Genomic DNA, 26,841 nt, shown 5'->3' on the forward strand with positions numbered 1-26,841 from the left:
AGTTTAATTGGTGGATAGAATGAGTTCAGGGACTCGTGGAATTGTTTTAGGTTTTCTTCACCCTCTGTCCATATTATAAACAGGTCATCAATGTATCTGTAGTATTTGTAGGGTTTGTGGGGGCATGTAGTTAAGAATCTTTGTTCAAGATTTGCCATGAAAAGGTTGGCATATTGCGGTGCCATCTTGGTACCCATTGCCGTCCCCATTAGTTGTAGGTACATTTCCTTGTTGAAGCTGAAGTAGTTGTGTGTGAGGATGTATTCTATCAGTTTGGTAATTACATCAGCGCTGTATTTCTGATCCACGGGAGATGCTGTAAGGAAATGCAGGCATGCCTCAATACCATCCTTGTGGGGGATGTTGCTGTAAAGGGATTCTACATCCATGGTAACTAGCAGTGTGTTGGGTGGTAGTTGGTTGATGTTGTTAAGATTATTGAGAAAATCTGTGGTATCTTGTATGAAGCTGTTGGTGCTTCTGACTAAAGGTTTGAGGATATTCTCCACTAAGCCTGATATTTGTTCCGTGAGTGTCTCCATACCTGTTATAGTATGTCTGCCGGGGTTTCCTGGTTTGTGGATTTTGGGAAGCATGTAGAAGATCCCAACTCCTGGGTTGTCGGGTATTAGTTGCTTCAGTTGTGGCTGCAGGTGGTTAGGGAATGATTGAATAAGATTCATGAGTTGCTTTGTATATTCCTGGGTTGGATCATGCGTGAGTTTCTTGTAGTAGGTGTTGTCTGTGAGTTGTCTATTGCCTTCTTCTATGTATTTATTTGTGTTCCTAAGCACCACTGCGCCTCCTTTATCTGCTGGTTTGATGGTGATGTTGTGGTTGTTTCGCAGTTCCTTGATAGCAGATCTCTCCATGGGGGATAGGTTGTACATAGTTTATTTCTGCTGTGCTGATGCCAGTGAGGAAACTTGTGATCTGAAGCTCTGTATGTAGCTGTCTAGTTTGACGTTGCGTCCTGTTGGTGGTGTGAAATAGGTCGTCTTCTTCGTCTTCTTGTACTCTGTAATTATGGGGTTTCTCTCTTTTTTTGTGAAAATGTTCTTTCAGTCGTAGTCTCCTGAAGAATTCTTCTAGGTCTGAGAATAATTGGGTTTGGTCCAGTTTGGTGGTGGGACAGGATGTTAGTCCCTTGGAGAGAACAGAGATCTCAAGTTTAGAGAGTTTATAATCAGACAGGTTTATAACTCCCTGGCTGGCTCTGTGGGCTCTTCTGGGTAAAGGTTGTGTGTCTGTCTTGAAAAGTCAGTTGGGGTTTCTAGTTCTAAGTAGTTGTCCTGCTTTTTGTTGGTTTGAAATACCTTGTGTTGTGTCCATGGTCTGCAGTCATACTGAGAGAGCGCTCCGGTCCCGCCCTACCCCTCTTCCCCCCGTCCCACGCTTCCGCCCCCTCCTGTGCTTCCCCCCCTCTCTATATCTCTCTGTGACGCGCACTGAGCTCTCTTTCGCTCGCTCTCCTTTCTGTGACACGCACTGAGCTCTCGTTCTCTCTGTGACGCGCACTGAGCTCTCGTTCTCTCTGTGACGCGCACTGAGCTCTCTTTCGCTCGCTCTCCTTTCTGTGACACGCACTGAGCTCTCGTTCTCTCTGTGACGCGCACTGAGCTCTCGTTCTCTCTGTGACGTGCACTAAGCTCTCGCTCTCTCTCTCTGTGACGCGCACTAAGCTCTCGCTCTCTCTTGCTCTCTGTGACGCGCACTGAGCTCTCTCTCGCTCTCTGTGACGCGCACTGAGCTCTCTCTCGCTCTCTGTGACGCGCACTGAGCTCTCTCTCGCTCTCTGTGACGCGCACTGAGCTCTCTCTCGCTCTCTGTGACGCTCACTGAGCTCTCTCTTCCCGTCAGGATATGGCTCAGAGACACGGGGTGTGTCCCAGGAGATGGGCGCAGGAGTCACCTGCCAAAGCACCGAGTCGCAGAGCGTCAGTAGATAGCATCAGGAAAGCGCTGGCCACCAAAAGGAGACTCCCACAGGGGAGGGATAGCTCGAACCCGCTGAAGGAGGCAGAGGCACCATCCGTCCCAGAAGTTGTGACAAGGGACCTTCCCACCCGAAAGAAGAACCCCAGTCCCGAGACCCAGGAGATGGCTGCCATCAGCTCTGGGACAGACAGCAGTGATGAGGACACTGACAGTGAGGAGCTGGTTGGGTACCTTTCGGACACCTTGGTGAGCTCCGGGACAGAGTCTGAGAGTCACAGTGACACAGAGGGGGAGGAACAACCGCTTGACACTCCCAACCAGAGAGGTAACGGCAGCCACACACCTTCTACCCCCTACCAGAGAGGTAACGGCAGCCACACACCTTCTACCCCCTACCAGAGAGGTAACGGCAGCCACACACCTTCTACCCCCTACCAGAGAGGTAACGGCAGCCACACACCTTCTACCCCCTACCAGAGAGGTAACGGCAGCCACACACCTTCTACCCCCTACCAGAGAGGTAACGGCAGCCACACACCTTCTACCCCCTACCAGAGAGGTAACGGCAGCCACACACCTTCTTCCCCCTACCAGAGAGGTAACGGCAGCCACACACCACCTACCCCCTACCAGAGAGGTAACGGCAGCCACACACCTTCTTCCCCCTACCAGAGAGGTAACGGCAGCCACACACCTTCTTCCCCCTACCAGAGAGGTAACGGCAGCCACACACCTTCTACCCCCTACCAGAGAGGTAACGGCAGCCACACACCACCTACCCCCTACCAGAGAGGTAACGGCAGCCACACACCTTCCACCCCCTACCAGAGAGGTAACGGCAGCCACACACCACCTACCCCCTACCAGAGAGGTACCGGCAGCCACACACCTTCTGCTCAATAAACTGCCTTTGATAACAAGTGTGGGATCTGTCTTTATCTTCCCACTACCCCCCTCTCCATGGGATCTGTCTGTTTCCTCCCACTCCCCCCAACCACCCCCTCCCTGCGTGGGACCTGTCTTTATTGTCCCACTCTCCCCCTCTCCCCCTCTCCTGGGCATCTGTCTGTATCCTTCAACTTCCCCTTTCCCCCTTCGGGGGATCTGTCTCCTTCCACCCACTCCCCCCAACCGCCTCCCTCCATGAGATCTGTCTGCTTCCTCCCACCCCCCCAACCGCCCCCTCCTCCTGTGGGATCTGTCTGTATCGTCCCCTCTCCCCAGTCCGGGGGATCTGTCTGTATCCTCCCACCCCCACCTCTCTGGGGATCTGTCTGTATCCTCCCACCCCCCCTCTCCGGGGATCTGCCTGTATCCCCCATCCCCTTTCCGGGGATCTGTCTGTATACTCCCCCCCCCCCCCCCCTCCGGGGATCTGCCTGTATCCCCTATCCCCTTTCCGGGGATCTGTCTGTATCCTCCCACCCCCCCTCTCCGGGGATCTGTCTGTATCCTCCCACCCCCCCCTCTCTGTGGGTCTGTCTATATCCTTTCTTCCCCCCTCCTGAGTGGGATCGGTGTATATCCCTTCCCTTGCGGGATCTGTGTGTGGATGAAGGATCCAGAATTTATTTATTTATTTATAAAATATTTTACCAGGAAGTAATACAGTGAGAGTTACCTCTCGTTTTCACACATGTCCTGGGCACAGAGTAAAACAAATAATACATGGTTACAAATACAGTTACATAATGAGCAGGGTATACATTATATACAAGACATTGCGTGCACAGTTAGAGAAGATGTATATTATGAGCGTATGAAACAGTTACAGACCAGATTAAAGTGTGAGACAGCCTTAGATTTGAAAGAACTTAAGCTGGTGGTGGATGTGAGAGTCTCCGGTAGGTTGTTCCAGTTTTGGGGTGCACGGTTAGAGAAGGAGGAGCGGCCGGATTCTTTGTTGTCAGATCTCAGGTGATAAGTGCTGCATGTGGTAGGGGTGAGGAGCTTGTTCAGGTAGCTGGGGAGCTTGCCCATGAAGAATTTAAAGGCGAGACAGGAAAGGTGAACTTTGCGCCTAAACTCAAGTGATGACCAATCTAGTTCTTTGAGCATTTCGCAGTGATGTGTGTTGTAGTTGCATTGGAAAACAAAAGGGAATATTGAATTGTAGAGGGTGTCAAGTTTGCTAAGGTGGGTTTGAGGGGCCGAGCCATATACTATGTCTCCATAGTCAATAATTGGCATTAGCATCTGCTGTGCGATACGCTTTCTGACCAGGAGACTTAGGGAGGATTTGTTCCTGTAAAGTACCCCTAGTTTGGCATAGGTCTTGGATGTCAGGGCATCAATGTGCATCCCGAATGTTAAGTGGGAGTCAAACCATAAGCCCGGGTATTTAAAACTAGTGACAGGGGTTAGGGTGGTGTTAACGTTGGTTCTAATATGGAGCTCAGTCACTGGAAGCTTTAAAAATGTAGTCTTGGTCCCAAATACCATTGTTATAGTCTTGTCAGTGTTTAAAAACAGTTTGTTTTGGGAAATCCAGTTTTCGAGTCTCAAAAAGTCAGACTGAAGTATGTGTTGAAGGTCAGAGAGGCTATGGCTGTGTGCATATAGGATTGTGTCATCTGCATACATGTGTATTGAAGCTTCCTTACAAGCTGTGGGAAGATCATTAATGAACACTGAGAAGAGTAGGGGCCCCAGAACAGAGCCTTGTGGGACACCACAGGTGATATCCAGGGGGTTGGAGTTAGAGCCTGAGATGGACACATGTTGGGATCTTCCTGATAGGTAGGACTGAAACCAGTTTAAAGCATGCTTCCCTATTCCAGAGCTCTGGAGTTTGTTAAGCAGGATAGCATGATCAACTGTGTCAAAAGCCTTTGCAAAATCTAGGAATACTGCACCAGTGAGTTGTCCCCGTTCCATCCCACACTGGGTCTCATTGCAAACTTTTAGCAGGGTAGTTACGGTGGAGTGTTTGGGACGAAACCCAGATTGGAATTGGCTAGGGAAATTTGTCTTGGTATAGTAATCGCTTAATTGGGAGTGGACACATTTTTCCATGACTTTGGATAGGATTGGGAGAAGGGAGATTGGCCTGTAGTTTGAGACAGTGTTTTTGTCCCCACTTTTGAAGATTGGGACAACTCTGGCAGTTTTCCAGGTCTTAGGGATATGGCCTGCAGACAGGATAGAGTTGACTATGGAAGCAATTGCTGGGGCACCAAGTCTTAGGAACCTAGATTGCTGTCAGTCAGGTCCACATTGGCTGCTTAGTTTTAATTTGAGAAGCGCTTGTGTAATCTCCTCTTCAGATACTGGGCCACATTGAAAATTGTGGGCAGTGTTGGGAGGGGGTGGGGCTATAGGGGTACTCCCAGGATGAGATTCAGGTTTGTGGTTTGATTTGCGTTTCGCTAATAAGTTAGTAGCACACCCCACAAAGTAATCATTGAATGCATTTGCAATGTCGGTGGGGTTTGTCAGAGTAATATCCCCCTTAGTGATATTACTTGGGTGTTGATGGTTAGGAGGCTGGAATATATTGGGGCGGTTTAATTTTCCTTACACAGTACACTATTGCATGGTCACTGGAAATATCAGGAAGGATGCCAGAGGATTGGATTCTGCTGGGGTTTGAGGAGAGAGTCCAGTCTAGCAAGGAATGGTTGTGCGATTTCAGGTTTGTCCGTGTGGGTTGGGAAATGAGTTGCGATAAGTTAAGTGACTTGATTTGTGTCTGGATTTTGTGGTTTTTAGTGTCAAGCCAATTTAAGTTGAAATCCCCAAGAACTAGCAGCTCACTCTTCTCATTCAGAGAGGAAATGGAGCCAAGAAACTGGGTGATATCAGTCAGGGATTGTAGAGGGGCTTTAGGGGGGCGATAGATGCCAGCAAGCAAGATGGGCTTAGAAAAGGGGAGGCAGATTCTGCCAACTAGGATTTCAAAAGATAGTGGGCTTGGGGGGCAATTTAACAGTGTAAATTGTAAGGTGTCTGCAATATAAAATAACACCCCTCCTCCTCTCTTTGACCTATCTCTCCTAAAAATGGAGTATCCCTGAATGGCGATATTTGCATCAGGGGCTTTAGGGGTTAGCCATGTTTCTGTAAGAACGATGGCTTTGGGTTTATGCATAAGGCACCATGCTCTTATATGAGCGACAGATAGCCCTTTTTGGAATTTGAAGGGGGTAGTCTCTGGGGTATGGGACAGAGTTGAAGTGGGAGGACCTGGGTTAGATTCAATATCACCTGCTAAAGAGAGTAATAGTATGAGTAGGAATTTGAGTAGTTGTTTGCAAGTTGTAACTTTATGGTGTTTGCCATTAGAGTGAGCGGTGGTTGGTGTGCTGGTTTTCAGGGTTCTCCACCGGCATTCAGTAGATAGTGCCAGGCTTTTGAGTAATCCGGGGTGTATGGTGATGTTGGGCGTGGGCCAGGAGGGGGGAGTGTGCAGTGGATAGAGAGAGTAACATTTCAATGAGGCCACGAGAAAGAACAAAGTGGAGGTAAAAAGCAGATTCATTATGCCAGAGGTAGGTAATGCTGCATGGAGCTGTTTTGAGCCAAGTGTGTGTGCGCAGACTAAACAGCAGGAATCATAGTGTGTGTGTGTGTGTGTGTGTGTGTGTGTGTGTGTGTGCGCGCACAGACTAAACAGCAGGAATCATAGTGTGTGTGTGTGTGTGTGTGTGTGTGCAGACTAAACAGCAGGAATCATAGTGTGTGTGTGTGTGTGTGTGTGTGTGTGTGCAGACTAAACAGCAGGAATCATTGTGTGTGTGTGTGTGTGTGTGTGTGTGTGTGTGTGTGTGTGTGTGCAGACTAAACAGCAGGAATCATAGTGTGTGTGTGTGTGTGTGTGTGCAGACTAAACAGCAGGAATCATTGTGTGTGTGTGTGTGTGTGTGTGTGTGTGTGTGTGTGTGTGTGTGTGTGTGTGTGTGTGTGTGTGTGTGTGTGTGTGTGTGTGTGTGTGTGTGTGTGTGTGTGTAGACTAAACAGCAGGGATCATAGTGTGGTCAGAATAGCTGACCGTTTGTTGCCATGTGTAGAAGAGTTTGCAGAAGGAAGCAGTCCCTAGTCACACTAAAGTCTAACTATATATTCTCACTTAAAAGCTCACTTTAAGGTGCCTCACTATATCATGCCAATGCAGGAAGGGTATTGGTTTTATACAGCTAAAGCAGTCACATGACCCTCCCCAATAAATCAGCTTGTTCCAGTTGGTCAATTAGCAGCACACAGTTAAGAGAAGAAAAAAAACACCTTTTGATATTCAAACATACCAACTTATCAATACTAAAGGCCGCTGGGTAAATCTTTTAAAACAGGACTTGCAGATCAGGGACATACCAACTTATCAATACTAAAGGCCGCTGGGTAAATCTTTTAAAACAGGACTTGCAGATCAGGGACATACCTACTTATCAATACTAAAGGCCGCTGGGTAAATCTTTTAAAACAGGACTTGCAGATCAGGGACATACCTGATCAGAGTTAGAGGATAGACAGAGAGCTTTGACGACAATGGCCAGAGTAGAGCGCATGTAACAGCTGCTGAGTAAGAGAGTGCAGAGAAGGTGAGTGATGTCAGAGCAGAGACTTCCCATTGGGCGCTGATCGATTTTCCTCACCCCCCCCCTTCCCCTCCCGTGCCCTGGTGGTCTCTTAGCCACGTTCCCCGTCTGTTTCTCCACCGCTCCCTATGGGTCTCTTAACCGCCCCCATCTCACCCCCCCTCCTCCCTGTGGGTCTCTTACACCCCCCCTCCTCCCTGTGGGTCTCTTACACCCCCCCCCTCCTCCCTGTGGGTCTCTTACACCCCCCCCGCCCCCCTCCCTGTGGGTTTCATCCCTCTGCCCCCCTCCCTGTGGGTCTCTGCCCCCCCCCCCCTGTGGGTCTCATCCCTTCCCCCCCCCCCTGCCCTTCTCCCTGTGGGTCTCTGCCCCCCCCTGTGGGTCTCATCCCTTCCCCCCCTGCCCCCCCGCTGTGGGTCTCATCCCTTCCCCCCCCCCTGCCCCTCTCCCTCTGTGTTTCTCCCCCCCCCCCCCCTGTGGGTCTCTGCCCCACCCCCCCTGTAGGTCTCAATCCCCTGTATCTCCCCTCAGAGCTCTCCTGCCCCCCCCCCCCTGCGGGTCTCATCCCCCTGTATATCCCCTCAGAGCTCTCCTGCCCCCCCCTGTGGGTCTCATCCCCCTGTATCTCCCCTCAGAGCTCTCCTGCCCCCCCCCCGTGGGTCTCATCCCCCTGTATCTCCCCTCAGAGCTCTCCTGCCCCCCCCCCCCGCGGGTCTCATCCCCCTGTATCTCCCCTCAGAGCTCTCCTGCCCCCCCCCCCTGCGGGTCTCATCCCCCTGTATCTCCCCTCAGAGCTCTCCTGCCCCCCCCCCCTTGCGGGTCTCATCCCCCTGTATCTCCCCTCAGAGCTCTCCTGCCCCCCCCCCCCTGTGGGTCTCATCCCCCTGTATCTCCCCTCAGAGCTCTCCTGCCCCCCCCCTGTGGGTCTCATCCCCCTGTATCTCCCCTCAGAGCTCTCCTACCCCCCCCTGTGGGTCTCACCCCCCTGTATCTCCCCTCAGAGCTCTCCTGCCCCCCCCCCCCTGTATCTCCCCTCAGAGCTCTCCTGCCCCCCCCCCCCCTGTATCTCCCCTCAGAGCTCTCCTGCCCCCCCCCTGTGGGTCTCATCCCCCTGTATCTCCCCTCAGAGCTCTCCTGCCCCCCCCCTGTGGGTCTCATCCCCCTGTATCTCCCCTCTGAGCTCTCCTGCCCCCCCCCCCTGCGGGTCTCATCCCCCTGTATCTCCCCTCAGAGCTCTCCTGCCCCCCCTGCGGGTCTCACCCCCCTGTATCTCCCCTCAGAGCTCTCCTGCCCCCCCCCCTGTGGGTCTCACCCCCCTGTATCTCCCCTCAGAGCTCTCCTGCCCCCCCCCCTGTGTGTCTCACCCCCCTGTATCTCCCCTCTGAGCTCTCCTGCCCCCCCCCTGCGGGTCTCACCCCCCTGTATCTCCCCTCAGAGCTCTCCTGCCCCCCCTGCGGGTCTCATCCCCCTGTATCTCCCCTCAGAGCTCTCCTGCCCCCCCCCCTGTGGGTCTCACCCCCCTGTATCTCCCCTCAGAGCTCTCCTGCCCCCCCCCCCCTGTGTGTCTCACCCCCCTGTATCTCCCCTCAGAGCACTCCTGCCCCCCCCTGCGGGTCTCACCCCCCTGTATCTCCCCTCAGAGCTCTCCTGCCCCCCCCCCCTGCGGGTCTCACCCCCCTGTATCTCCCCTCAGAGCTCTCCTGCCCCCCCCTGCGGGTCTCACCCCCCTGTATCTCCCCTCAGAGCTCTCCTCCATGTCCTTTGACGAGTTGATCCAGCTGCAGAACAAGGTCGGCACCAAACTCTACTACAGAGCTGCAAGGAGGCCGGAGGGGGCGAGGCCGGAGGGGGCGAGGCCGGAGGTGGCGAGGCCGGAGGTGGCGAGGCCGCAGGGGGCGAGGCCGCAGGGGGCGAGGCCGGAGGGGGCGATGCCCAGCAAAAACCAGTAAGAGAGCCTGACAGCTCTGCAGAGTATCTATACACTGGTAACGATCACGCCGCGCTGTATAATGATGCAGAGTATCTATACACTGGTAACGATCACGCCGCGCTGTATAATGGTGACGAGTATACAATATGTATACGAGTATACATTTTATATATATACATATACTTTATATGTATACGAGTATACATATACAGACTCCTTTAGGATATTCAGCATACACACAGTTGATATTCTGTAGAGTTTAATACCATGTTTAGCTTCTCAGATCTGAGCCCAAAGCCTCCCCCTGAGTCTGTGCCCAAAGCCTCCCCCTTAGTCTGTGCCCAAAGCCTCCCCCTGAGTCTGTGCCCAAAGCCTCCCCCTGTGTCTGTGCCCAAAGCCTCCCCCTGAGTCTGTGCCCAAAGCCTCCCCCTGAGTCTGTGCCCAAAGCCTCCCCCTGAGTCTGTGCCCAAAGCCTCCCCCTGAGTCTGTGCCCAAAGCCTCCCCCTGTGTCTGAGCCCAAAGCATCCCCCTGTGTCTGTGCCCAAAGCCTCCCCCTGAGTCTGTGCCCAAAGCCTCCCCCTGAGTCTGAGCCCAAAGCCTCCCCCTGAGTCTGTGCCCAAAGCCTCCCCCTGTGTCTGTGCCCAAAGCCTCCCCCTGAGTCTGTGCCCAAAGCCTCCCCCTGTGTCTGTGCCCAAAGCCTCCCCCTGAGTCTGTGCCCAAAGCCTCCCCCTGTGTCTGTGCCCAAAGCCTCCCTCTGAGTCTGAGCCCAAAGCCTCCCCCTGAGTCTGAGCCCAAAGCCTCCCCCTGAGTCTGTGCCCAAAGCCTCCCCCTGTGTCTGTGCCCAAAGCCTCCCCCTGAGTCTGTGCCCAAAGCCTCCCCCTGAGTCTGAGCCCAAAGCCTCCCCCTGAGTCTGTGCCCAAAGCCTCCCCCTGTGTCTGTGCCCAAAGCCTCCCCCTGTGTCTGTGCCCAAAGCCTCCCCCTGTGTCTGTGCCCAAAGCCTCCCCCTGTGTCTGTGCCCAAAGCCTCCCCCTGTGTCTGTGCCCAAAGCCTCCCCCTGTGTCTGTGCCCAAAGCCTCCCCCTGTGTCTGTGCCCAAAGCCTCCCCCTGTGTCTGTGCCCAAAGCCTCCCCCTGAGTCTGTGCCCAAAGCCTCCCCCTGAGTCTGTGCCCAAAGCCTCCCCCTGAGTCTGTGCCCAAAGCCTCCCCCTGAGTCTGAGCCCAAAGCCTCCCCCTGAGTCTGAGCCCAAAGCCTCCCCCTGAGTCTGTGCCCAAAGCCTCCCCCTGAGTCTGTGCCCAAAGCCTCCCCCTGAGTCTGTGCCCAAAGCCTCCCCCTGAGTCTGTGCCCAAAGCCTCCCCCTGAGTCTGTGCCCAAAGCCTCCCCCTGTGTCTGTGCCCAAAGCCTCCCCCTGTGTCTGAGCCCAAAGCCTCCCCCTGAGTCTGTGCCCAAAGCCTCCCCCTGAGTCTGTGCCCAAAGCCTCCCCCTGTGTCTGAGCCCAAAGCCTCCCCCTGTGTCTGTGCCCAAAGCCTCCCCCTGAGTCTGTGCCCAAAGCCTCCCCCTGAGTCTGTGCCCAAAGCCTCCCCCTGAGTCTGTGCCCAAAGCCTCCCCCTGAGTCTGTGCCCAAAGCCTCCCCCTGAGTCTGTGCCCAAAGCCTCCCCCTGAGTCTGTGCCCAAAGCCTCCCCCTGAGTCTGTGCCCAAAGCCTCCCCCTGAGTCTGTGCCCAAAGCCTCCCCCTGAGTCTGTGCCCAAAGCCTCCCCCTGAGTCTGTGCCCAAAGCCTCCCCCTGAGTCTGTGCCCAAAGCCTCCCCCTGAGTCTGTGCCCAAAGCCTCCCCCTGAGTCTGTGCCCAAAGCCTCCCCCTGAGTCTGTGCCCAAAGCCTCCCCCTGAGTCTGTGCCCAAAGCCTCCCCCTGAGTCTGTGCCCAAAGCCTCCCCCTGAGTCTGTGCCCAAAGCCTCCCCCTGAGTCTGTGCCCAAAGCCTCCCCCTGAGTCTGTGCCCAAAGCCTCCCCCTGAGTCTGTGCCCAAAGCCTCCCCCTGAGTCTGTGCCCAAAGCCTCCCCCTGAGTCTGTGCCCAAAGCCTCCCCCTGAGTCTGTGCCCAAAGCCTCCCCCTGAGTCTGTGCCCAAAGCCTCCCCCTGAGTCTGTGCCCAAAGCCTCCCCCTGTGTCTGTGCCCAAAGCTTCCCCCTGAGTCTGAGCCCAAAGCCTCCCCGAGTCTGTGCCCAAAGCCTCCCCCTGAGTCTGTGCCCAAAGCCTCCCCCTGTGTCTGTGCCCAAAGCCTCCCCCTGAGTCTGTGCCCAAAGCCTCCCCCTGAGTCTGTGCCCAAAGCCTCCCCCTGAGTCTGAGCCCAAAGCCTCCCCCTGAGTCTGAGCCCAAAGCCTCCCCCTGAGTCTGAGCCCAAAGCCTCCCCCTGAGTCTGAGCCCAAAGCCTCCCCCTGAGTCTGAGCCCAAAGCCTCCCCCTGAGTCTGAGCCCAAAGCCTCCCCCTGAGTCTGAGCCCAAAGCCTCCCCCTGAGTCTGAGCCCAAAGCCTCCCCCTGAGTCTGAGCCCAAAGCCTCCCCCTGAGTCTGAGCCCAAAGCCTCCCCCTGAGTCTGAGCCCAAAGCCTCCCCCTGAGTCTGAGCCCAAAGCCTCCCCCTGAGTCTGAGCCCAAAGCCTCCCCCTGAGTCTGAGCCCAAAGCCTCCCCCTGAGTCTGAGCCCAAAGCCTCCCCTGAGTCTGAGCCCAAAGCCTCCCCTGAGTCTGAGCCCAAAGCCTCCCCCTGAGTCTGAGCCCAAAGCCTCCCCCTGAGTCTGAGCCCAAAGCCTCCCCCTGAGTCTGAGCCCAAAGCCTCCCCCTGAGTCTGAGCCCAAAGCCTCCCCCTGAGTCTGAGCCCAAAGCCTCCCCCTGAGTCTGAGCCCAAAGCCTCCCCCTGAGTCTGAGCCCAAAGCCTCCCCCTGAGTCTGAGCCCAAAGCCTCCCCCTGAGTCTGAGCCCAAAGCCTCCCCCTGAGTCTGAGCCCAAAGCCTCCCCCTGAGTCTGAGCCCAAAGCCTCCCCCTGAGTCTGAGCCCAAAGCCTCCCCCTGAGTCTGAGCCCAAAGCCTCCCCCTGAGTCTGAGCCCAAAGCCTCCCCCTGAGTCTGAGCCCAAAGCCTCCCCCTGAGTCTGAGCCCAAAGCCTCCCCCTGAGTCTGAGCCCAAAGCCTCCCCCTGAGTCTGAGCCCAAAGCCTCCCCCTGAGTCTGAGCCCAAAGCCTCCCCCTGAGTCTGAGCCCAAAGCCTCCCCCTGTGTCTGTGCCCAAAGCCTCCCCCTGTGTCTGTGCCCAAAGCCTCCCCCTGTGTCTGAGCCCAAAGCCTCCCCCTGTGTCTGAGCCCAAAGCCTCCCCCTGTGTCTGTGCCCAAAGCCTCCCCCTGTGTCTGAGCCCAAAGCCTCCCCCTGTGTCTGAGCCCAAAGCCTCCCCCTGTGTCTGAGCCCAAAGCCTCCCCCTGTGTCTGAGCCCAAAGCCTCCCCCTGAGTCTGTGCCCAAAGCCTCCCCCTGAGTCTGAGCCCAAAGCCTCCCCCTGAGTCTGAGCCCAAAGCCTCCCCCTGAGTCTGTGCCCAAAGCCTCCCCCTGAGTCTGTGCCCAAAGCCTCCCCCTGAGTCTGAGCCCAAAGCCTCCCCCTGAGTCTGAGCCCCGGTTTCTCTTAGGCCCATGGAGATGTCCTCAAAGAGACCGGTGCCATACCTGCGGAAGGTGGTCCCTGCCAAGAAGGAGGTGAGACTATCGAGGGGAGGAGAGGGAAGAAAGGGTGGAGGGGAGGGAAGGAGGGGAGCGGCGGGAGGAGAGGGGTGGAGGGGAGCGGCGGGAGGAGAGGGGTGGAGGGGAGCGGCGGGAGGAGAGCTTTATAACATGATGTATATAACCTTTTTTATATAAAGCAGACATTCGGCCGGGGTAGAGCGATCGTTGTGGGCTCTGGTCATACTGTTGGCTTCAGATCCAGATGGCCAAAGTTTCTTGTCTGCTCCTCACCGTAGCATTGTTCCCTCACCGTAGCATTGTTCCCTCACCGTAGCATTGTTCCCTCACCGTAGCATTGTTCCCTCACCGTAGCATTGTTCCCTCACCGTAGCATTGTTCCCTCACCGTAGCATTGTTCCCTCACCGTAGCATTGTTCCCTCACCGTAGCATTGTTCCCTCACCGTAGCATTGTTCCCTCACCGTAGCATTGTTCCCTCACCGTAGCATTGTTCCCTCACCGTAGCATTGTTCCCTCACCGTAGCATTGTTCCCTCACCGTAGCATTGTTCCCTCACCGTAGCATTGTTCCCTCACCGTAGCATTGTTCCCCCACCGTAGCATTGTTCCCCCACCGTAGCATTGTTCCCTCACCGTAGCATTGTTCCCTCACCGTAGCATTGTTCCCTCACCGTAGCATTGTTCCCCCACCGTAGCATTGTTCCCTCACCGTAGCATTGTTCCCTCACCGTAGCATTGTTCCCTCACCGTAGCATTGTTCCCTCACCGTAGCATTGTTCCCTCACCGTAGCATTGTTCCCTCACCGTAGCATTGTTCCCTCACCGTAGCATTGTTCCCTCACCGTAGCATTGTTCCCTCACCGTAGCATTGTTCCCTCACCGTAGCATTGTTCCCTCACCGTAGCATTGTTCCCTCACCGTAGCATTGTTCCCTCACCGTAGCATTGTTCCCTCACCGTAGCATTGTTCCCTCACCGTAGCATTGTTCCCTCACCGTTGGATTGTTCCCCCACACATCCACCCTGTTCCCTTGTTCTGATTGGTCACCTTATTCTCCACCTGTGCTCTTTTTGTAGTTGCGGAGGGACCCTCGATTCGATGACCTCTCCGGTGATTACAAACCAGAGGTGTTTGAGAAGACCTACAGATTCCTGGAGGACGTGAAGAAGAACGAGAAGGAGGTGAGTAACCCCCAACACGTGACCCTACTCCCCTCCCACTGCAGGAAACATGCTAATTACGTTTAGTCAAAGACCAAGCACAACCTCTGGTCAGTGTAAAAAATGTCCGATGATGCGGTGAAATGGTGCATCCCAGAGTACGCTCACAGCAAGCACAAGTCCATTCAGAAGGAGTCCTATATCCAGAGGAACTGTATGATAACAGAAATGATCACCCCAGGGCGAGGTGGGGACCTACTGGTGCCCACACAGCTACCACATAAGACTGTCCCTAGTGAGACATCGCTGACCCATGGGGTGCAGTAACTAAACAGCCCAGCACTAGCGGTAATAACAGAGGGGCTGCCCTTTACCCGACTGTGTGTCCCAGATAGGTAGAATTCCTCAGGAGTGTAGGTCAGGGCGTGCGGTCCTCAGGAGTGTAGGTCAGGGCGTGCAGTCCTCAGCGTGCAGTCCTCAGCGTGCGGTCCTCAGCGTGCAGTTCTCAGGAGTGTAGGTCAGGGCGTGCGGTCCTCAGCGTGCGGTCCTCAGCGTGCGGTCCTCAGCGAGCGGTCCTCAGCGTGCGGTCCTCAGCGTGTGGTCCTCAGCGTGCGGTCCTCAGCGTGTGGTCCTCAGCGTGTGGTCCTCAGCGTGTGGTCCTCAGCGTGCAGTCCTCAGCGTGCAGTCCTAAGGAGTGTAGGTCAGGGCGTGCGGTCCTCAGCGTGCAGTCCTCAGGGTGCAGTCCTAAGGAGTGTAGGTCAGGGCGTGCGGTCCTCAGCGTGCGGTCCTCAGCGTGCGGTCCTCAGCGTGCGGTCCTCAGCGTGCGGTCCTCAGCGTGCGGTCCTCAGCGTGCGGTCCTCAGCGTGCGGTCCTCAGGGTGCAGTCCTCAGGAGTGTAGGTCAGGGCGTGCGGTCCTCAGCGTGCGGTCCTCAGCGTGCAGTCCTAAGGAGTGTAGGTCAGGGCGTGCGGTCCTCAGCGTGCAGTCCTCAGCGTGCGGTCCTCAGCGTGTGGTCCTCAGGGTGCAGTCCTCAGGAGTGTAGGTCAGGGCGTGCGGTCCTCAGCGTGCGGTCCTCAGGAGTGTAGGTCAGGGCGTGCGGTCCTCAGCGTGCAGTCCTCAGGAGTGTAGGTCAGGGCGTGCGGTCCTCAGGAGTGTAGGTCAGGGCGTGCGGTCCTCAGCGTGCAGTCCTCAGGAGTGTAGGTCATAGCGTGCAGTCCTCAGGAGTGTAGGTCAGGGCGTGCAGTCCTCAGCGTGCAGTCCTCAGCGTGCAGTCCTCAGCGTGCAGTCCTCAGCGTGCAGTCCTCAGCGTGCAGTCCTCAGCGTGCAGTCCTCAGCGTGCAGTCCTCAGCGTGCAGTCCTCAGCGTGCAGTCCTCAGCGTGCAGTCCTCAGCGTGCAGTTCTCAGGAGTGTAGGTCAGGGCGTGCGGTCCTCAGCGTGCGGTCCTCAGCGTGCGGTCCTCAGCGTGCGGTCCTCAGCGTGCGGTCCTCAGCGTGCGGTCCTCAGCGTGCGGTCCTCGGCGTGCGGTCCTCAGCGTGCGGTCCTCGGTGTGTGGTCCTCAGCGTGCAGTCCTCAGGAGTGTAGGTCAGGGCGTGCAGTCCTCAGCGTGCGGTCCTCAGGAGTGTAGGTCAGGGCGTGCGGTCCTCAGGGTGCAGTCCTCAGGAGTGTAGGTCAGGGCGTGCGGTCCTCAGCGTGCGGTCCTCAGCGTGCGGTCCTCAGCGTGCGGTCCTCAGCGTGCGGTCCTCAGCGTGCGGTCCTCAGCGTGCGGTCCTCAGCGTGCGGTCCTCAGCGTGCGGTCCTCGGTGTGTGGTCCTCAGCGTGCAGTCCTCAGGAGTGTAGGTCAGGGCGTGCGGTCCTCAGCGTGCGGTCCTCAGGAGTGTAGGTCAGGGCGTGCGGTCCTCAGGGTGCAGTCCTCAGGAGTGTAGGTCAGGGCGTGCGGTCCTCAGCGTGCGGTCCTCAGCGTGCGGTCCTCAGCGTGCGGTCCTCAGCGTGCGGTCCTCAGCGTGCAGTCCTCAGCGTGCAGTCCTCAGGAGTGTAGGTCAGGGCGTGCAGTCCTCAGGAGTGTAGGTCAGGGCGTGCAGTCCTCAGCGTGCAGTCCTCAGCGTGCGGTCCTCAGGAGTGTAGGTCAGGGCGTGCAGTCCTCAGCGTGCGGTCCTCAGGAGTGTAGGTCAGGGCGTGCAGTCCTCAGCGTGCGGTCCTCAGCGTGCAGTCCTCAGGAGTGTAGGTCAGGGCGTGCGGTCCTCAGCGTGCGGTCCTCAGCGTGCAGTCCTCAGGAGTGTAGGTCAGGGCGTGCAGTCCTCAGCGTGCGGTCCTCAGCGTGCAGTCCTCAGGAGTGTAGGTCAGGGCGTGCGGTCCTCAGCGTGCAGTCCTCAGGAGTGTAGGTCAGGGCGTGCGGTCCTCAGCGTGCAGTCCTCAGGGGTGTAGGTCAGGGCGTGCAGTCCTCAGGAGTGTAGGTCAGGGCGTGCGGTCCTCAGCGTGCGGTCCTCAGGAGTGTAGGTCAGGGCGTGCAGTCCTCAGGAGTGTAGGTCAGGGCGTGCGGTCCTCAGGAGTGTAGGTCAGGGCGTGCAGTCCTCAGGAGTGTAGGTCAGGGCGTGCGGTCCTCAGGAGTGTAGGTCAGGGCGTGCGGTCCTCAGGAGTGTAGGTCAGGGCGTGCGGTCCTCAGGAGTGTAGGTCAGGGCGTGCGGTCCTCAGGAGTGTAGGTCAGGGCGTGCAGTCCTCAGCGTGCGGTCCTCAGGAGTGTAGGTCAGGGCGTGCAGTCCTCAGCGTGCGGTCCTCAGCGTGCAGTCCTCAGGAGTGTAGGTCAGGGCGTGCAGTCCTCAGCGTGCGGTCCTCAGCGTGCAGTCCTCAGGAGTGTCGGTCAGGGCGTGCAGTCCTCAGCGTGCAGTCCTCAGGAGTGTAGGTCATGGCGTGCAGTCCTCAGCGTGCAGTCCTCAGGAGTGTAGGTCAGGGCGTGCGGTCCTCAGCGTGCAGTCCTCAGGAGTGTAGGTCAGGGCGTGCAGTCCTCAGGAGTGTAGGTCAGGGCGTGCGGTCCTCAGGAGTGTAGGTCAGGGCGTGCAGTCCTCAGGAGTGTAGGTCAGGGCGTGCGGTCCTCAGGAGTGTAGGTCAGGGCGTGCAGTCCTCAGGAGTGTAGGTCAGGGCGTGCGGTCCTCAGGAGTGTAGGTCAGGGCGTGCAGTCCTCAGGGGTGTAGGTCAGGGCGTGCCGTCCTAAGGTGTGTAGGTCAGGGCGTGCAGTCCTCAGCGTGCAGTCCTCAGGAGTGTAGGTCAGGGCGTGCGGTCCTCAGGAGTGTAGGTCAGGGCGTGCAGTCCTCAGGGGTGTAGGTCAGGGCGTGCAGTCCTCAGCGTGCAGTCCTCAGGAGTGTAGGTCAGGGCGTGCGGTCCTAAGGAGTGTAGGTCAGGGCGTGCAGTCCTCAGGGGTGTAGGTCAGGGCGTGCAGTCCTCAGCGTGCAGTCCTCAGGAGTGTAGGTCAGGGCGTGCGGTCCTAAGGAGTGTAGGTCAGGGCGTGCAGTCCTCAGCGTGCAGTCCTCAGGAGTGTAGGTCAGGGCGTGCGGTCCTAAGGAGTGTAGGTCAGGGCGTGCAGTCCTCAGCGTGCAGTCCTCAGGAGTGTAGGTCAGGGCGTGCAGTCCTCAGCGTGCGGTCCTCAGCGTGCAGTCCTCAGGAGTGTAGGTCAGGGCGTGCGGTCCTCAGGAGTGTAGGTCAGGGCGTGCGGTCCTCAGGAGTGTAGGTCAGGGCGTGCAGTCCTCAGCGTGCAGTCCTCAGGAGTGTAGGTCAGGGCGTGTGGTCCTCAGGAGTGTAGGTCAGGGCGTGTGGTCCTCAGGAGTGTAGGTCAGGGCGTGCAGTCCTCAGCATGCCGTCCTCAGGAGTGTAGGTCAGGGCGTGCAGTCCTCAGCGTGCAGTCCTCAGGAGTGTAGGTCAGGGCGTGCGGTCCTCAGGAGTGTAGGTCAGGGCGTGCAGTCCTCAGCGTGCAGTCCTCAGGAGTGTAGGTCAGGGCGTGCAGTCCTCAGCGTGCGGTCCTCAGGGGTGTAGGTCAGGGCGTGCAGTCCTCAGCGTGCGGTCCTCAGGAGTGTAGGTCAGGGCGTGCGGTCCTCAGCGTGCAGTCCTCAGGAGTGTAGGTCAGGGCGTGCGGTCCTCAGGAGTGTAGGTCAGGGCGTGCAGTCCTCAGCGTGCAGTCCTCAGGAGTGTAGGTCAGGGCGTGCGGTCCTCAGGAGTGTAGGTCAGGGCGTGCAGTCCTCAGGAGTGTAGGTCAGGGCGTGCGGTCCTCAGGAGTGTAGGTCAGGGCGTGCAGTCCTCAGCGTGCAGTCCTCAGGAGTGTAGGTCATGGCGTGCAGTCCTCAGCGTGCAGTCCTCAGGAGTGTAGGTCAGGGCGTGCAGTCCTCAGCGTGCAGTCCTCAGGAGTGTAGGTCAGGGCGTGCAGTCCTCAGCGTGCGGTCCTCAGGAGTGTAGGTCAGGGCGTGCAGTCCTCAGCGTGCGGTCCTCAGGAGTGTAGGTCAGGGCGTGCAGTCCTCAGCGTGCGGTCCTCAGGAGTGTAGGTCAGGGCGTGCAGTCCTCAGCGTGCAGTCCTCAGCGTGCAGTCCTCAGGAGTGTAGGTCAGGGCGTGCGGTCCTCAGGAGTGTAGGTCAGGGCGTGCAGTCCTCAGGAGTGTAGGTCAGGGCGTGCAGTCCTCAGGAGTGTAGGTCAGGGCGTGCAGTCCTCAGGAGTGTAGGTCAGGGCGTGCGGTCCTCAGCGTGCGGTCCTCAGCGTGCGGTCCTCAGGAGTGTAGGTCAGGGCGTGCAGTCCTCAGGAGTGTAGGTCAGGGCGTGCGGTCCTCAGCGTGCAGTCCTCAGCGTGCGGTCCTCAGCGTGCAGTCCTCAGGAGTGTAGGTCAGGGCGTGCAGTCCTCAGCGTGCGGTCCTCAGGAGTGTAGGTCAGGGCGTGCAGTCCTCAGCGTGCAGTCCTCAGGAGTGTAGGTCAGGGCGTGCAGTCCTCAGCGTGCAGTCCTCAGGAGTGTAGGTCAGGGCGTGCAGTCCTCAGCGTGCGGTCCTCAGGAGTGTAGGTCAGGGCGTGCAGTCCTCAGCGTGCGGTCCTCAGGAGTGTAGGTCAGGGCGTGCAGTCCTCAGCGTGCAGTCCTCAGCGTGCAGTCCTCAGGAGTGTAGGTCAGGGCGTGCGGTCCTCAGGAGTGTAGGTCAGGGCGTGCAGTCCTCAGGAGTGTAGGTCAGGGCGTGCAGTCCTCAGGAGTGTAGGTCAGGGCGTGCAGTCCTCAGGAGTGTAGGTCAGGGCGTGCGGTCCTCAGCGTGCGGTCCTCAGCGTGCGGTCCTCAGGAGTGTAGGTCAGGGCGTGCAGTCCTCAGGAGTGTAGGTCAGGGCGTGCAGTCCTCAGCGTGCAGTCCTCAGGAGTGTAGGTCAGGGCGTGCGGTCCTCAGGAGTGTAGGTCAGGGCGTGCAGTCCTCAGCGTGCAGTCCTCAGGAGTGTAGGTCAGGGCGTGCAGTCCTCAGCGTGCAGTCCTCAGCGTGCGGTCCTCAGCGTGCGGTCCTCAGGAGTGTAGGTCAGGGCGTGCAGTCCTCAGCGTGCAGTCCTCAGGAGTGTAGGTCAGGGCGTGCAGTCCTCAGCGTGCAGTCCTCAGGAGTGTAGGTCATGGCGTGCAGTCCTCAGCGTGCGGTCCTCAGGAGTGTAGGTCAGGGCGTGCAGTCCTCAGCGTGCGGTCCTCAGGAGTGTAGGTCAGGGCGTGCAGTCCTCAGCGTGCAGTCCTCAGGAGTGTAGGTCATAGCGTGCAGTCCTCAGCGTGCAGTCCTCAGGAGTGTAGGTCAGGGCGTGCAGTCCTCAGCGTGCAGTCCTCAGGAGTGTAGGTCAGGGCGTGCGGTCCTCAGGAGTGTAGGTCAGGGCGTGCAGTCCTCAGCGTGCAGTCCTCAGGAGTGTAGGTCAGGGCGTGCAGTCCTCAGCGTGCAGTCCTCAGGAGTGTAGGTCAGGGCGTGCGGTCCTCAGGAGTGTAGGTCAGGGCGTGCGGTCCTCAGGAGTGTAGGTCAGGGCGTGCAGTCCTCAGCATGCCGTCCTCAGGAGTGTAGGTCAGGGCGTGCAGTCCTCAGCGTGCGGTCCTCAGGAGTGTAGGTCAGGGCGTGCGGTCCTCAGGAGTGTAGGTCATGGCGTGCGGTCCTAAGGAGTGTAGGTCAGGGCGTGCAGTCCTCAGGAGTGTAGGTCAGGGCGTGCGGTCCTAAGGAGTGTAGGTCAGGGCGTGCAGTCCTCAGGAGTGTAGGTCAGGGCGTGCAGTCCTCAGGAGTGTAGGTCATGGCGTGCGGTCCTAAGGAGTGTAGGTCAGGGCGTGCAGTCCTCAGGAGTGTAGGTCAGGGCGTGCGGTCCTAAGGAGTGTAGGTCAGGGCGTGCAGTCCTCAGCGTGCGGTCCTCAGGAGTGTAGGTCAGGGCGTGCAGTCCTCAGCGTGCGGTCCTCAGGAGTGTAGGTCAGGGCGTGCAGTCCTCAGCGTGCAGTCCTCAGCGTGCAGTCCTCAGGAGTGTAGGTCAGGGCGTGCAGTCCTCAGCGTGCAGTCCTCAGGAGTGTAGGTCAGGGCGTGCGGTCCTCAGGAGTGTAGGTCAGGGCGTGCAGTCCTCAGCGTGCAGTCCTCAGGAGTGTAGGTCAGGGCGTGCAGTCCTCAGGAGTGTAGGTCAGGGCGTGCAGTCCTCAGCGTGCAGTCCTCAGGAGTGTAGGTCAGGGCGTGCGGTCCTCAGGAGTGTAGGTCAGGGCGTGCGGTCCTCAGGAGTGTAGGTCAGGGCGTGCAGTCCTCAGCGTGCAGTCCTCAGGAGTGTAGGTCAGGGCGTGCGGTCCTCAGGAGTGTAGGTCAGGGCGTGCGGTCCTCAGCGTGCGGTCCTCAGGAGTGTAGGTCAGGGCGTGCGGTCCTCAGCGTGCGGTCCTCAGGAGTGTAGGTCAGGGCGTGCAGTCCTCAGCGTGCAGTCCTCAGGAGTGTAGGTCAGGGCGTGCGGTCCTCAGGAGTGTAGGTCAGGGCGTGCGGTCCTCAGGAGTGTAGGTCAGGGCGTGCGGTCCTCAGGAGTGTAGGTCAGGGCGTGCAGTCCTCAGGAGTGTAGGTCAGGGCGTGCAGTCCTCAGGAGTGTAGGTCAGGGCGTGCAGTCCTCAGCGTGCAGTCCTCAGCGTGCAGTCCTCAGGAGTGTAGGTCAGGGCGTGCAGTCCTCAGGAGTGTAGGTCAGGGCGTGTGGTCCTCAGGAGTGTAGGTCAGGGCGTGCAGTCCTCAGCGTGCAGTCCTCAGCGTGCAGTCCTCAGGAGTGTAGGTCAGGGCGTGCCGTCCTCAGGAGTGTAGGTCAGGGCGTGCAGTCCTAAGGAGTGTAGGTCAGGGCGTGTGGTCCTCAGGAGTGTAGGTCAGGGCGTGCCGTCCTCAGGAGTGTAGGTCAGGGCGTGCAGTCCTAAGGAGTGTAGGTCAGGGCGTGTGGTCCTCAGGAGTGTAGGTCAGGGCGTGCGGTCCTCAGGAGTGTAGGTCAGGGCGTGCAGTCCTCAGGAGTGTAGGTCAGGGCGTGCAGTCCTCAGGAGTGTAGGTCAGGGCGTGCAGTCCTCAGCATGCCGTCCTCAGGAGTGTAGGTCAGGGCGTGAAGTCCTCAGCGTGCGGTCCTCAGCGTGCGGTCCTCAGCGTGCAGTCCTCAGCGTGCAGTCCTCAGGAGTGTAGGTCAGGGCGTGCAGTCCTCAGGAGTGTAGGTCAGGGCGTGAAGTCCTCAGCGTGCGGTCCTCAGCGTGCCGTCCTCAGGAGTGTAGGTCAGGGCGTGCGGTCCTCAGGAGTGTAGGTCAGGGCGTGCAGTCCTCAGCGTGCGGTCCTCAGGAGTGTAGGTCAGGGCGTGCGGTCCTCAGGAGTGTAGGTCAGGGCGTGCAGTCCTCAGGAGTGTAGGTCAGGGCGTGCGGTCCTAAGGAGTGTAGGTCAGGGCGTTCAGTCCTAAGGAGTGTAGGTCAGGGCGTGCGGTCCTCAGCGTGCAGTCCTCAGGAGTGTAGGTCAGGGCGTGCGGTCCTAAGGAGTGTAGGTCAGGGCGTGCGGTCCTCAGCGTGCAGTCCTCAGGAGTGTAGGTCATGGCGTGCAGTCCTCAGCGTGCAGTCCTCAGCGTGCAGTCCTCAGCGTGCCGTCCTCAGCGTGCCGTCCTCAGGAGTGTAGGTCATGGCGTGCAGTCCTCAGCGTGCAGTCCTCAGGAGTGTAGGTCAGGGCGTGCAGTCCTCAGCGTGCAGTCCTCAGCGTGCAGTCCTCAGGAGTGTAGGTCATGGCGTGCAGTCCTCAGGAGTGTAGGTCAGGGCGTGCAGTCCTCAGCGTGCCGTCCTCAGCGTGCCGTCCTCAGGAGTGTAGGTCATGGCGTGCAGTCCTCAGCGTGCGGTCCTCAGCGTGCGGTCCTCAGCGTGCGGTCCTCAGGAGTGTAGGTCAGGGCGTGCAGTCCTCAGCGTGCGGTCCTCAGGAGTGTAGGTCAGGGCGTGCGGTCCTAAGGAGTGTAGGTCAGGGCGTGCGGTCCTCAGCGTGCAGTCCTCAGGAGTGTAGGTCAGGGCGTGCGGTCCTCAGCATGCAGTCCTCAGGAGTGTAGGTCATGGCGTGCAGTCCTCAGCGTGCAGTCCTCAGCGTGCGGTCCTCAGCGTGCAGTCCTCAGGAGTGTAGGTCAGGGCGTGCAGTCCTCAGCGTGCAGTCCTCAGGAGTGTAGGTCAGGGCGTGCAGTCCTCAGCGTGCAGTCCTCAGGAGTGTAGGTCATGGCGTGCAGTCCTCAGCGTGCAGTCATCAGGAGTGTAGGTCAGGGCGTGCGGTCCTCAGCGTGCAGTCCTCAGGAGTGTAGGTCAGGGCGTGCAGTCCTCAGCGTGCAGTCCTCAGGAGTGTAGGTCATGGCGTGCAGTCCTCAGCGTGCAGTCCTCAGGAGTGTAGGTCAGGGCGTGCGGTCCTCAGGAGTGTAGGTCAGGGCGTGCAGTCCTCAGGAGTGTAGGTCAGGGCGTGCAGTCCTCAGCGTGCAGTCCTCAGGAGTGTAGGTCAGGGCGTGCAGTCCTCAGCGTGCAGTCCTCAGGAGTGTAGGTCATGGCGTGCAGTCCTCAGCGTGCAGTCCTCAGGAGTGTAGGTCAGGGCGTGCGGTCCTCAGGAGTGTAGGTCAGGGCGTGCAGTCCTCAGGAGTGTAGGTCAGGGCGTGCAGTCCTCAGGAGTGTAGGTCAGGGCGTGCAGTCCTCAGCGTGCAGTCCTCAGGAGTGTAGGTCAGGGCGTGCAGTCCTCAGCGTGCAGTCCTCAGGAGTGTAGGTCAGGGCGTGCGGTCCTCAGGAGTGTAGGTCAGGGCGTGCAGTCCTCAGCGTGCGGTCCTCAGGAGTGTAGGTCAGGGCGTGCAGTCCTCAGCGTGCGGTCCTCAGGAGTGTAGGTCATGGCGTGCAGTCCTCAGCGTGCGGTCCTCAGCGTGCAGTCCTCAGGAGTGTAGGTCAGGGCGTGCGGTCCTCAGCGTGCGGTCCTCAGCGTGCAGTCCTCAGCGTGCGGTCCTCAGCGTGCAGTCCTCAGGAGTGTAGGTCAGGGCGTGCCGTCCTCAGTGTGCGGTCCTCAGGAGTGTAGGTCAGGGCGTGCAGTCCTCAGCGTGCGGTCCTCAGGAGTGTAGGTCAGGGCGTGCGGTCCGCTTTGCAGTATGAAAGCAGGCAGGGTACCGCTAGGCCACCCGCTAGGACTGATCTTTTCATATTTAATTTGTTGACTCTCGGTTTTTTCCCTCCCCAAATAAATTTAGAGATTTCAGACTGAAGTGAGAGCAGATCCTTCAGTCTGAGTGGCACTGGTAACGTCTGGAAGACGTATAGGATACGGGGGAGTACGTTCATCTTAACACTATGTATCCTACCTATCCAGGAGATCCGTTTAGAAGACCACTTATGTAGGTCAGATATCAATGTCCGAATTAGGTTGGGATAATTTGCACTGTAGATGTCTTTGGAGTCTTTGGCTATGTATGCTCCTAGGTATTTTATATATTTCTGTTGCCAATTGAATTTAAAATGTAATTGTTTTAGCTTCTCTACATGTCTGGGGAGATTGATGTTGAGGGCTTCGGATTTATTTTGAATCCCGAAATGTTCGAGAATCTGTCTAATAAGTCCAACAGGTTTGGGAGGGGTGTGAGGGGCTTTGAAATAATTAAAAGGATGTCATCTGCGTACAGGGCCGCTTTGTGATTGAGAATATGCGTTTAACCCTGAGATGTCTGGATTTCCTCTAATTTGCGCCGCCAGCGGTTCAATACATAGGGCGAACAGAAGAGGGGTCAGCGGCATCCCTGTCTCGTGCCACTTTTAATTTGGAAGGGAAGTGACGGGAAGCCCTGATGTATCACCCTGGCGGTAGGTCCTGAGTAAAGCGAGAGAATCGCCCCTCTCACCCGATTCCCCCAAAGCCAATTGCCGCAAGTGTCTCCCTCAGGAACGGCCAGTCTTTCCTATCAAACGCCTTTTCTGCATCTAGACTTTAACAGCCTACTTTGTGTGTTAATTGTATTAGCTAATTCTACCAGATCAATAAATCGCCGGGTATTGTCCGCTGCTTGTCTTCCCTTAATGAATCCGACCTGATCTGGGTGTATAAGTCTGGGTAGGATTATACATAAGCTATTGGCCAATAATTTAGCGTATATTTTAATATCAGTATTAATTAGGGAAATGGGCCTATAACTTTTGCAATCCAGCGCTCAGGGTTTATGAATTAATGATATAGACGCCTGCAACATCTCTCTGGGGATGGGGGCTCCTGCTAATATCGCATTAAACATGTGGAGCCCCTAAATATTAGTCTTCCCGACCCCACAATCAAACTCCTCAAGCTGAATTTCAGCTACCGATGGTGCCCCTCATACATTAAGTATCTGGGAATTAATGTATCTAGGCACTATCGGGACCTATATAGGGATAACTACCCGAAACTATGGGATCAGATCAAAAGGGATCTAGATCGGTGGGAAGGTTATCAGATCTCATGGATTGGGAGGATGATCTCTACCAAGATGAATATACTCCCAAAAATGTTGTACCTATTCCAGACGCTCCCGATCCAGGTCCCGGCCGCCGATCTAAAATATATACAGAATAGACTCCTCCACTTCATTTGGCAGGGCAAGAGGCCCAGGGTAGCCAGATCAGTCCTGATGACCACGAGATCCAGAGGAGGGATGGGGGTGCCTGACCTATATAAATATTACCTAGCCGCTCAGCTCAGGCAGGTAGTAATGTGGAACTCAGACCCGACCCGATGTTGCTGGGTGGGAATGGAAACTCGGTGTGCCAAACTGCCTTCTCTGCAAGCCTGCCTCTGGAGCCTGAACAGAGGAGATGGCCACTTACACAATCTTAAGCTACAGGCCTCACGATTCACATGGGACACCTGGTCCAGATGCAAACTTAAATTTAACCTCACATCCATTAACTCACAACTCACCCCCTTCGTTAATAACCCTAAATTCCCTCCAGGATGCGGATCTAAGCTGTTCGCCCACTTTCACACACGGGGTATAGAGGCGATTGCCGACGTACTGAGCCTAGGGAAGCTCCTGAGCTACCAAGAACTGGGGAACAAATTTAAAATTACAAAATTGGACACCTTTAAATATCTACAAATTAGAAACTTTGTCAGAACTACGTGCCCTCATCCAGAATACCCCACTCTCACGACGTTTGAACTCTTGTGTGAGGACAAGTCTTACCAGAAGGGACTCATCTCAGACATATACAATATCCTAATGCGCTCAACGTCCCCCACACAGCACGACTACATGCTGCGATGGTCAGCTGATCTAAACGTTGATATAGAAAGAGAGACTTGGGAGGAAATCTGGCATGCAGCCTCAGAAACTTCCCTTTGCACCACAATTAAGGAAAACATCTATAAGATCATGTTTGGCTGGTATCTTACCCCAGCACGATTAAACCAGATCTACCCTCTGGCATCAGACCAATGTTGGAAAGGCTGTGGTAATAGAGGGGACATGGCCCACATCTGGTGGACCTGTCCAGAAATTGTGAAATACTGGGCCAAGGTCCAAATTCTTATAAAAGAGGTCACAGGCCTAGAAATTCCTATTGAACCACTGACCTTCCTGTTGGCAGCACCCATGCCGAATATAGTTCGGCCCACCAGGAAATTAATATCCTTCATTCTCACTGCGGCGCGATGCTGTATTGCGGCCTCCTGGAGGAAAACAGCTACGCCAGCGCTCAATACGATAAAGAAAAGGATTGGGGAAGTAATGACTATGGAAAGGCTCACAGCCAACATCAGACAAAAAACCCCGGCCTTTGAGGATATCTGGGAATCCTGGTTCCACTTTACCAGAGCGCCCCGATCAACCCAGGGAGGTGGGAGACTAACTCCCCCCCCATAAGAAAAAATCAGTACGAACCTCACCAGCCACACCCCATCAGCCCTGTAGGATGACAATACCCTCCCCCCCCATCCCCCCCTCCCCCTCAACCACCCCACCACCCTCCCTCCTTACCTTCTCTCTATGAAGGCTCCCCCCCCTTTTTTTCATGGACAACTTAGGTTGCCCTTCTTTCCCCCCCTTTAAAAAAAATATATGTTTTGGAAAATGTTAGGCAACAAAATTTGTCAGAAATGTTGTATTCTCTAAAAATGCCTAATAAA

General features: G+C 57.1%; 1 protein-coding gene across 2 annotated transcripts in view; it reads left to right on the forward strand.

The window, feature by feature from the left end:
- The window catches only part of RRP36 (ribosomal RNA processing 36), a 150,857-nt gene that overhangs the window by 89,890 nt on the left and 34,126 nt on the right, over positions 1–26,841 (forward strand). For both annotated transcript variants that reach the window (XM_075598838.1, XM_075598839.1), the window contains exons 2-5: positions 1,861–2,263; positions 9,216–9,417; positions 13,055–13,121; positions 14,184–14,288. In XM_075598838.1, the coding sequence (XP_075454953.1) occupies positions 1,861–2,263; positions 9,216–9,417; positions 13,055–13,121; positions 14,184–14,288 (777 nt within the window). The remainder of the gene's footprint in view (positions 1–1,860; positions 2,264–9,215; positions 9,418–13,054; positions 13,122–14,183; positions 14,289–26,841) is intronic.

Source organism: Ascaphus truei, chromosome 4 (assembly GCF_040206685.1).
Source record: "Ascaphus truei isolate aAscTru1 chromosome 4, aAscTru1.hap1, whole genome shotgun sequence".
NCBI classification, from domain to species: domain Eukaryota; kingdom Metazoa; phylum Chordata; class Amphibia; order Anura; family Ascaphidae; genus Ascaphus; species Ascaphus truei.